The sequence below is a fragment of the Pipistrellus kuhlii genome, unplaced genomic scaffold (assembly GCF_014108245.1).
Source record: "Pipistrellus kuhlii isolate mPipKuh1 unplaced genomic scaffold, mPipKuh1.p scaffold_m20_p_3, whole genome shotgun sequence".
Classification (NCBI taxonomy): Eukaryota; Metazoa; Chordata; class Mammalia; order Chiroptera; family Vespertilionidae; genus Pipistrellus; species Pipistrellus kuhlii.
In genome coordinates, this window is record NW_023425529.1 from 150,816,810 (window position 1) to 150,828,405 (window position 11,596).

General features: G+C 49.6%; 1 protein-coding gene across 1 annotated transcript in view; it reads right to left on the minus strand.

Annotated features, from left to right (window-relative positions):
* Nucleotides 1–10,678, minus strand: part of SLC15A1 (solute carrier family 15 member 1) — a 51,017-nt gene extending 40,339 nt beyond the window's left edge. Inside the window, exon 1 of the mRNA XM_036458439.2 lies at nt 10,327–10,678. Within this exon, the coding sequence (XP_036314332.1) occupies nt 10,327–10,330 (4 nt within the window). The 5' untranslated portion in view covers nt 10,331–10,678. The remainder of the gene's footprint in view (nt 1–10,326) is intronic.
* Between the last annotated feature and the right edge of the window lie 918 nt (nt 10,679–11,596).

Here is an 11,596-nt window from a genome sequence, read left to right on the forward strand (position 1 = left end):
GATACAGAATGTAAAACCATTCGGCTACAGCCTGGTATAGGTTTCTCTGTAACAGGGTATCTCATGATGGGGTGTGGGAACAGGGCCCTCAGCAATGGGGCACCTTTGCCCAACCTTCCGTTGTCATGTGAGTAACAAAATGCCTGGAGTGTCTTTAGCCATCCACCAGCCAGGCCCTGCCCTGGCTTTGTCCTGCGTGTGTCTGATAGCCATACCTTTGCCTTTCTGTATCCCACTTCGTCCATCAGGGTTGGGCCCACTGGGCAGGACGGAGAGAGGCAGCTCTTGGTCAGACATGGTTGCTGAAGCTGCCATAACAACGGACCACAAACAGAATGGCTGAAAACAATGGAAATCTATCAGCCCACAGTTCTACAGGCTGGAAATCTAAGGTCAAGGTGTGCGCAGGGCTGGTTCCTCCCGAGAGCTGTGAGGGAGAATCTATTCCAGGCCTCTTCCCTAGCTTCCGGGGCTTACTGGCAATCTTTGATGTTCTCTGACATGGAGGAAGATGCCCCATCTCTGCCTTCATCCTCATGGGCCTTCTCCCGTGTGCGTGTTGGTGTCCAAATTTCCCCTTTTCATGAGGACACCAGTCACATTGGATTACGGGCCCACCTACTCCAGAACGACTTCATCTAAACTGATTATATCTACGATGACCTTATTTTCAAACAAGGTCATGTTCTGAGGTACCAGGGGCTAGAACTTCAGCATGTGAATTCGGGGGTTCGGGGGGTGGGGGGCACAATTCAACTTATAACATCCAGAGAGCACCTGTAGTGCTCAATCTATGGCTGTGGGTTATATATATATTCTCCTTTTAAAAAAATTTCTACACAGGATTGTCCAAAATGATAGGCTTAGAGGCCCATATAGCCGCCTTTGATAGTTTTATACATAACTACTAGAGGCCCGGTACACAAAATTTATGCACAAGGTAAGGTATGTCCCTCAGCCCAGCCTGCACCCTCTTCAATCTGGGACCCCTTGAGGGATGTCAGTTGGACATCCCTCTCACAATCCAGGAATGCTGGCTCCCAACTGCTCACCTGTCTGCCTTCCTGATTGCTCCTAACCACTTCTGCCTGCCAGTCTGATCACCCCCTAACCACTGCCCTGGCAGCCTGATTGATGTCTAACTGCTCTCCTGCTAGCCTGTTTGCCCCAACTGCCCTCCCCTGCTGGCCATCTGTGGTGGCCATCTTGTGTCCACATGGGGGCAGGATCTTTGACCACATGGGGGGCAGCCATATTGTGTGTTGGAGTGATGGTCAATCTGCATATTACTCTTTTATTAGATAGGATAGAGACCTGGTGCATGGGTGGGGGCCAGCTGGTTTGCCCTGAAGGATCAGGATGGGGGTTTCCTTGGGGCATGGGGTGGCCTGGACGAGGGGCCTGTGGTGGTTTGCAGGCTGGCCATGTCCCCCCCCTACCCCCTGCCCTGCTACCCAAGGGAGGCCCTGGTATCTGAATTATTTATCTTCTACAATTGAAACTTTGTAGCCTGGAGCAAAGCCAAGTCTTCTGCTCCCTCCGAGGCAGCAGGCCAGGGCAGGTGGAAAGCTTGGCTTCCTCCATTGCAGGGGACAACCCTAGCCTGCTCTCTCCAGCTCCATGGCTGCTGCCATTTTTCTTGGGATTTATCTTCTATAATTGAAACATTGTAGCCTTGAGTTGAGGCCTGGGCCAGCCAGGGTGTGAGGAAAGCTTTGCTTCCTCCATTTCTGGGAAAACCCAAGCCTCCCTTCTACTCTCTGTGGTGATAGCCATCTTGGTTGTGGTTAATTTGCAAACTAGCTCTGATTGGCTAGTGGGCATGGCTGTTGGGTGTAGTGGAGTGATGGTTAATTTGCATATAACTCTTTTGTTAGGTAGGATGACTTTTATCATTGCTTCCATAACCAAAGATGTGCCATTTCTTTTCTTTTTCAGAAGGAAATGATCCTTATGGACCTCAGGATCCAACTGGCTTTGGACATGCTCAGTTCAGGGAAGGGCAGCTAGGCTAGAGGGTGCTAGGAGTTAATATGCAATAAGCTGTCATGCAAAACAGAAAGATCCAGGCACAGGCTTAAGCTCTGCCTCAGCTACTTCAGCAAGATGGGTGTTAGGAAGGCAGCCCAAGTTAAGTCCTTCATCTACACCTGGACATTCCTTTATTCAGAAGAACATCCTTTATTCTGAACTTTGAGCTAGGCTTTTTTTAAATGCTATGACTGCTGGGAGTGAATAAACAAATCTATCTTCAGGTCAAGGAGAAGCCAGACATCCTCAGAGCCAGCTCTAAAAGGGAATGAGAGAACAGAACAAGAAGGGAAGCAGCTGTCAGCCTCCTGAACAACACCCTCCCACCACAGCCAGCTGCACACACCCAACACACAGTACTGACAAGGGAATTTGTAGCAGCCCTGGTAATATTGTATCTTGGCAGAGAAAACAATACCATGACATGCAAGTGCCACTAAATCAAAAGGAAGCAATCTCTTGGTCCTTTGCAGGGTTGTTTTGGAGACAATTAAGTTGGAGACCTAACTTTAGAGACAAATATTTTCTTACTCCTAGATGTGAAATCATGGCTAGAAAATTTGCTTTATGATCACAGTAAGTGGGAAGTTAGACTGCAAACCTTTGCACGGGACGTATACATTTCTCCCCAGTTGATATTTAGACTGCACATGCTCCCTTCCTATCATGAGTCTCCCTTTAAGACATTACTAGGAACAGAATGCTGGTGAGACATTGCATATTTTAAATTTTGTTACATATTACCTAACAACTCTCTATGGAAGTATTAGGTGACTAATTTTTTCCAGTCTTGTAGTTTTAAAATGAACATAGAAGAAAAAGCTATAAAAAAGTTTAAATATTATCCATAGCTCAGTGTTTGCCTGGAAACTTTATCCACAGATGCACACTACAATACCAACAGAGCAGGCACATACGTTTTAGAATTAATTTGAGGTAAATTACAGGAGTCTGTGACATCGCTGCGAGCATTTCTGATTCAGCTACTATTACATATGGGAGAGGGGTGTGTTTTCCACACACTTATTGCGTTATTAAACAGATTGTTGTTTAGGATGGATCAGGACTATCAGCAAATAAGTGTATCTGCTATGCTGGGGGAGACACCAGTCACCAAATGTAGCCCCAAAGCTGAGGATGCTGCTACAATATGCTCATCCTTATTGAGCATGCTTCCTGCCTAAAGTTATGTGTAAGTGACGCACGCATTTCAGAATGAACCTTTTCTATTACCATGTGTACTGGGTTGGAGAGGTTGTCCTAAAAACTCATTTCCTTCTCAGAAACTCAGAACGTGACCTTATTTAAAATGCAGTCATTTCAGGCAAATGACCAGAGTAGAGTGAGTTTTGCACCCAACAGTACTTGTGTCCTCCTAAGAAGACAGCCATATGAAGACAGGTATGCACGGAGGGGAGATGAGGTGAAGACACATGGACAGGAAGAGGTGGCCAGGTGACCATGGAGGCAGGGATCAGAGTGGTGTATCTACAAGCCAAGGAATGCCAAGGATGGGCAGCAACCGCAGAAGCTAAGAGGAAGGCATGGAAACTGATTCTCCCCCGGAGCTTTCAGAGCCAGCATGGCCCTGCCAACACCTGGATTTTAGACTTCTAACCTTCAGAATTATGAGAGAATACATTTCTATTGTCTTAAACCACTCAGTTTGTGGTATGTTTCTTACAGTCGCCTCAGAAAACACACCAAGGGAGCTTATGTGTGTTGACTCATTGGGAAAAAGGTTTGTTCCTCTAAGAACATCTCAGATGTACCTCCTGATATGTCCTCATAGCTTTTATTACAGAATCTTCCGACTTGAGGCAGATTGTAGGAGTTTCAAATGCTTGACATGAGAGCTTTCAATGATTTGCATTATGTAAGTACATTTTGTGAATTTTCCCATCTCAAGTCTGATTCTCAAACCACAATTTTTTTCGGATATACGCTCCGTTTCACAAGCCCCACACAATAACTGATGACTTTACACCCTCACCCAATGACAGACTCCTTTCAGCAGCCCAGTGGGAGGCCTTGGCTGGAGGAAAAATTTAATTTCCAATCTGGTGTAATGAAATTTTCCTCTCTTTGTAGGAGCATCTGTGAAGATCCCATCCCTTCCCCTTGACTGTGGTTAATTCCGACCGCTGAGACCATCCTTTAGCTCTGAGCTGCCTGTGGACTGTAGCTGACTTGTACCCAGTCTCGGCAGCGAGCAGAAGCATGGCCCAGCCTGCGTGACACAGCCCCGTTCACATCAACCACATGAGATGACCCGTGGTTTCCTCAGTGATGTATTTCTGGCCTGTGAAGCCAAGGCATGAAGTTGCAAAACAATAATTCTCTGGTTCTTTGTGTTGCAACCCCGGACTGAATCAATGTTCTCATTTGCTGACAATACTGCTCTCCTTTTATCATCCTCATGGTGGAACGTGGAATGTCTCTCAGATTCCACCCTTATTTTTATTTCCTATCAGCTCACCTGGGACACCTACCTACTTTCTCTCCTGCCAGGGACGAAATAAAGATGCAATTGTCTACCCTGTGGAGTTCCAGTCCCACACTTCCATTCATTCCCTGACAACTGTCCCTCTCACTCGTGATCTGCTAGCTCAGCTAGCCCATTGACTAACCCCTCCATCTGTTCTCTGCTCTTCAGAAACTCCAAGGGCAGCAGGAAAGTCATTCATCAAAAAATCCATATAAAGCTGCCGAAGCTGGTTTGGCTCAGTGGTAGAGCATCGGTCTGCGGACTGAAAGGTCCCAGGTTCGATTCCGGTCAAGGGCATGTACGTTGGTTGCGGGCACATCCTCGGTAGGAGGTGTGCAAGAGGCAGCCGGTCGATGTTTTTCTCTCATCGACGTTTCTAGCTCTCTACCTCTCTCCCTTCCTCTCTGTAAAAAAATCAATAAAATATATATTTTTAAAAATCCACGTAAAGCAAAAATGAGGTAATTTCACTCAGGACATTGTGCAGAGGTATGAAGGACTATGGGAAAATTTAGCATTAAGGTTGGCAAGTCCTCCAACTCTGACAAGCCACTATTAGCTGCTTCTTTCACTGGTCTTATGATATATCATGCACCTCAACTATAATACAGTGTAGAAAAAAGTGTATGGGCCCTAACTGGTTTGGCTCAGTGGATAGAGCGTCAGCCTGCGGACTGAAGGGTCTGGGTTCAATTCCGGTCAAGGGCATGTACCGAGATTGTGGGCACATTCTCAGGTGGGGGTGTACAGGAGGCAGCTGATCAATGTTTCTCTCTCATTGATTTTTCAAACTCTCTATCCCTCTCCCTTCCTCTCTCTAAAAAAAAAAATCAATAAAATATATTTAAAAAGAAAAAAAATGAAAGAAAAATGTGTAAAATGTGTATGGGTGAGGAGGTTTCTACCCCTGAGGATATGTGCTTCTTCAAGGCAGGACTATTTTATACCTTCACATGATGATTAAATACCTGCACACATATTTAAGGAATATAGGCCTGACCCTGTAGCCTTTGCTGGGCCACATGATTTACCACTTCTATGCTTTTCTGCCCTATGTTCTTAGCCTCTGCAAGCTGATTTTCACATTCTAGCTGCTAATTTACCCCAAACTTGACCATCCTGGGCAAGCCAGGGGCCATGATTTCATTTGTGGGCACAGTGGTTTGGATGTGGGGAGAGCCTGTCATTTAGAGCGGTGATTCTCAAAGCAGCAGCTCCTGGGAACATGTGCAAACACTGTCCCTGAAGCCCTGCCCTAGACCTTCTGACGCAGACAGTCTAGGGATAAGGCCGGGCAGCCTGTCAGAATAAGCCCTCACTCAGGGGATCCTGATGCATGCTGCAGTTAGAAAACCACTGACAGAGTCAGACCAGCATGGAAGAAAGAATGTCAGTCCTCCCTTTGTGCTGTCTGGGAGGCAGGTTCTCCCAGGGATCGATGCCCAAGGCCACCGTTGATGTGGAGCAAGCTCTAGCTGTACATGTGCCACCTGTAGTAGGAGTGCCAGCTGCCCATGACCTCGGCATTGTTCTTTAGTTTACCCAAGAGCCTCTGAAAGAGGGGAGAATACAGAAGGATTTACAAATGGCCAGGTTCACAGCACCTTTCAGGCTAGTCCATTGTTTTATGCTCAGGCAGGAGGCCCTCTTGCAAAACTCACCAGAATCCCATACAAGGCCAGCAGGAGGCTGAGAGTTGGGGGGAGGGGGAGGAGGGGAGAGAGGATAGGGGAAGAAGAGGGTTCGGGGAGCAGGAACATAATAAGTGCCCTTCATTAAGAGAGTGAATTTCTCAAATCAGCTGAAGGCCCTGGGAGAGGGAGACAGGAGCTTGCTTCATAGAACTTGAGTCCTCCTCATATTTAATTTTCAAAGTCAAATGTGTGGCAAATGAGAGCAGGATCCATGGTTTTTTAGGTCAAAGTAATTTGCTATAGCAAAACTTGAACTCTGGGTAAGGGAGTGGGGTGGGGTGAGAGGAGAGATTAAATATTCAAAATCTTAAAGCATCTCAGTGCCACAAAGGTCTCCGTGGTGGCTCTCAGTCACCTGAGAGGTTCTCAGCCATCCTGAGACCTGACTGCACAAGATACCCATTGGGAAACAGACCCTCTCTCCACCCTCAGCTCCGATCAGCACACCCATTCTTTTTTTTTTTTTTAAATATATTTTAAAAATATATATTTTATTGATTTTTTTATAGAGAGGAAGGGAGAGAGATAGAGAGTTAGAAACATCGATGAGAGTCATGGATCAGCTGCCTCTTGCACATCCCCTACTGGGGATGTGCCGGAAACCAAGGTACATGCCCTTGACCAGAATCAAACCATGGACCCTTCAGTCCGCAGGCTGACGCTCTATCCACTGAGCCAAACCGGTTTTGGCTAAAATATGTTTTTATTGATTTCAGAGAGGAAGGAAGAGAGAGAGAGAGAGAAATATCAATGATGAGAATCATTGATCAGCTGCCTCCTGCACACCCCCTACTGGGAATTGAGCCTGCAACCTGGGCATGTGCCCTTGACTGGAATCGAACCCAAGACCCTTCAGTCTGCAGGCCAAGGCTCTATCCACTGAGCCAAACCGGTTTTGGCTAAAATATGTTTTTATTGATTTCAGAGAGGAAGGAAGAGAGAGAGAGAGAAACATCAATGATGAGAATCATTGATCAGCTGCCTCCTGCACGCCCCCTACTGGGGATTGAGCCTGCAACCTGGGTGTGTGCCCTTGACTATATAGAATCGAACCCAAGACCCTTCAGTCTGCAGGCCAAGGCTCTATCCACTGAGCCAAACCAGCTAGGGCTGCACATCCATACTTTAAAGCAAGGGTCAGCACACTATGGCTTACAGGCCAAATCTGGCTCACCACCTGGTTTTGTACAGCTTGCAAGCTAAGAATGGTTTCTGCACTTTTAAATAATGAAGAAATAGTTTTTAAGGGCTATATTGTGACACATGAAAATTACATAAAATTCAAATTTCCGTGTCCATAAAGTTTTATTAGAACGCAACTCCTCCTACTTATTACATATTTTGAACTGTTAGGGTGGAGTTGAGTCATTTTCATGGCGACTGTAAGGTCCCCAAAGCTAAGGTGACCAGATGTCCTGCTTTTGGCGGGACAGTCCCGATTTCTTTCAAAAAAATCAGGACTTTTTTGAAACGCCGCAGGATAAATTGTTAGAAAATTGGGATTGTCCCGCCAAAAGCGGGATGTCTGGTCACCTTACCTAAAGCCGAAAATATTGACTCTCTGGCCCTTTCTAAGAAAGGTTTGCCGACAAAGAGTTGGCTGGCAGTTTAAGATTCTAACCAGATCCTGCAGCCAGCTTAGCTATGTATCCTCACCCCCAAAGCAACTTTCCATCCCGCTTATTCTTGTGTATCCCTGTGCTTGTGTTACCAAGTCTAATGCCTCAATGGTTCAGTTCTGACTCTTCCACCCTCGCTTTCCTTTTCTGTCATAACTCCTGCCTCTCCATTTCCAGGGCGAGTGAAAGAACCTGGGGCCAAAATTTGTTCCAATGAACAAATAAGAATAAGTCAGCTCAAAGCAAATGTTTTTCTCTGTACCGTTTCTGCTTTTCTCCCTCAGGCTGCGCTCACCAACTCTTCCGGCTTTCCCCTTTCAGTCGCCTGAAACCACTTCTCATAATCTTAGCACCCAAGGTCTGTTCTTAAGAGGGGAAGTGACTGCTCGTTCTTTACTGAAAACATTTTCTAATGTTTAGTTTCCCTCACTAAACCCAGATATTGAAAATTTAGGACTTGAGCAAGCTGGTGTCTGCATGTAAACATTTTGTAGCTACGCACACATTATGCCAAACTCAGTTGCAAAAACAATCAAACAAACAACACCCCCCCCACACACACACACACAAAAACCACCCACTTAAGGACCAGTTTGCAAACTGGAAAGAGCCAATTCCCTGGGCTATGCTTTAAAGCTGTGTTTAGCCTCCCAACAATCAGCTGTCCTGATTGGAACTCTTAGGGACGATGCCATGCAGAGCAGCTGCTTGGCAGGTATGAGCCAGCCACAGATGGGAACAAACGCTCAGAGCGCCTCCCAGAAAAGTTCACCGGACTGACAGGCAAATGATGGTTGAGTTGGGATTCAGAACTTTAGCCCAGGAGGCAGCACCTGCTGACAGCGCACCCTGGAGAGCGAGAGACAGCCTGTGAACAGCTGTCAGCCACAAGCCAAGCCCCAGGCGGGAAGCGCTCAGTGCCGCCACTGCAGGACCAGCGCGGTGCCCCGGCTCTGAGCCTCTGGGAGCCCGCACCGGTGCTGCGCTCCCACACTAAGGTGACCAGACGTCCCGCTTTTGAACAATTTGTCCCACATCCCTCGGCGTTTAAAAAAAAAAAATCGGTACTTTTTTAAAACGCCGCGGGATGCGGGACTAAATGTTCACATGCAGACACCAGTTTACTCAGGTCCTAAATTTCCAATATCTGTCTTTTTCAAAAATCGGGACTTTTTATTTTTGTTTATTTATTTTAAAAATATATTTTATTGATTTTTTTACAGAGAGGAAGGGAGAGAGATAGAGAGCTAGAAACGTCGACGAAGGAGAAACATCGACCAGCTGCCTCTTGCACACCCCCTACCGGGGATGAGCCCGCAACCAAGCTACATGCCCTTGATCATGCCCTTGATCGGAATCGAACCTGGAACCCTTCAGTCCGAAGATCGACGCTCTATCCACTGAGCCAAAGCGGCTTCAGCAAAAATCGGGACTTTTTTAAAACGCCGCGGGCCGCGGGACAAATTGTCCCGCCAAAAGCGGGACGTCTGGTCCCTTATCCTGCACATCTCAACGCAGCCACCTAGTCGGCACTGGCACTGATACTTCTGTTAGATGGCTGAGAATTTCGGCCCAAAGAGCCTAACTTACTGATGCAAAGTCACAGAGGTAGCCAGCGGTAGAAGAAGAGCAGTAGCGCAGGCAGGTGGAAAAGTCGAACCCCCAAAGCCTCACACAAAGCCTGCCTGCGCCCATGCACAGCACCCCTTAGGGGCCATCCCTCCACTCGCTCCCCCGTGTGGGAGGGAGAAGGGGGCTGGCTGATCTCTGGTCCCTCCCAGAACCTGCTCTCTTGCTCCTGGAGTCACTCCAGAGTGCTTTGCTCTGAAGCCGGCAGCGGTAACTTGTTTCCTAGCTGTTGTGCCAAGAAGGTACCAAGAAGGGAGGCTTGATTCTCCGTAGGCTCTGAGTTTAAGGATGGTGGCAGGGCGCTCCGAGGTGCCACCAGGGGCTAGCCCCAGCTCCTCTCTGGCCAGGCAGCACTCCCGGCCCGGGGGAAGGGGGTTGGGGATCAGAGAAACGCGAAGGCGGCCGCTAAGATCCCACAGCGGATGAAGTTGCCGCGCGCCCCACCAAGCGCAAGACCCAGCCAAGCCCAAGCGGAAACCCAAGCCCTGAGATTCCCAACAGGTGCGGGGCCGGCAAAGTGACTGCACTCATCCCTGCCGCCTCCAAGTCTGGGCGCGCCGGACCCTCTGCCTCTGCAGCCAGGAGACCACCTGGCAGGGCGATGCCACCTCAGCCCCGTAACTTCCCCGGAGCCACCGACTCTCCGGGGGTCGCTTGCAGCCCTGTCGCCGCGTCCCTGCCCCGCGCCCGGTGCCCGCCCGCCCTCCCGGCTCTGCGCGCAGGTCCGCGCCGCCGCCGACCACTGCGGGGACCAGCGTCGCAGCCCGGCTGGACCCCTGACACCCCCTTGGCAGCGCCCCGATCGCCGCGCAGCCCAATGCTCCCCGACCACCCCGCCCCAGCCCGGTCAGTCACCCTCGCCTACCCATGGTGGCGGCTCCGAGGGCTTCCTCCTTCACTCTGACAGCAGCCCTGCCTTCGCTCGCTTCTGGCTCTTTCTATGACTTGGTTTCCAGGCCCTGCCCAGCCACCTGCGCAGCTGGAGGTGTGCAGACGGGGCCGGGACTCCACCCTTGGGGCCGGGCGGTCGGATAGCAGGGAGCAGAGGTTAGTGCCCCTTGCGCCGCAGCGGAGAGACACCTGTCCGCTGCTGTCCGTGGCCAGCCCGGGACTCCACACCTTCGCCCCAGGCCCTTGGGGGAGACGGCGAGGGGCAGGCCGCAGGTGGCAGCGGGAGACCTGGGACGCTCCAAGGTGAGCGCTCCTCTGAGTCACCTGGAGGGCTTCTTAAAACGCAGGTTCCCCGCCTCTCCCCGAGTTGCTGAATGGCTGGTTGGGGGTGGGGCCAGAGAATTTGCATTTCTGAGAAGTTCTTAAGGTGATGCTGCTGCTGGTGCCAGGGCCACCATTTTGGAAACCTCTGCGCTGAGAAAATACCCCCGGCTGGGTGCGAAAGCAAAAGTGGGCGGGACAGGAATCAGTTTCACGTGCGCGCACCAGTGGCTGTACCTGGCGTGTGAGCCCGGGAAAGCATTTCTGGAGGGAGGATTCTGCCTACCATTCGAGGGAGGTGAGTGAGAAGCTAGAAAAATTCCGTGGCACGTGGGATGGGGAAACTGAGGCAGGTAGCTGTAGAAACTGGTTGAGCAATTTGTAGCAGATACAGAAGGCCTACAGGGCAGAAAGTGCCTAACAAACAGGCAAAACTGGTATGGGATCTCCCCCCAGGATGGCCTTTCCTCCATGGCATAGGCTGGCCATGTGATTTAGACTCCTGTCCTGGTGCTGGACAACCAGGGAGACCACAACCCTGAAAGGGCAGGCCTGCAAAAGCGGGGGAATCTTCTACTGAGATCCTCACCTAAGACTTCCTTAAACTCACAGTCTCTAACACCTTTCAGATGGAGGGCCCAGCGCCTGCTCTCTCCACCCCCCAAACACACACACACACACACACACACACACACACACACACACACACACGCCTTCCCCTCCTTCTTCTTCCCCCACAGATGTGCATCGCCTAAACTCTAAGGGACCCAGTAGACTTGCAATCAGGGGAGCAATGGGCAGCGGCAGGTCTTTGGGGGTAACCCCCTGAACTTGTCCCCAAGGCCCCTTTCCTCTGACAGCAGCCCTGCCTTAGCTCACTTCTTCCCCATAATGTTTCTAGAGCCAAAGCAGCCCAGCTGAAG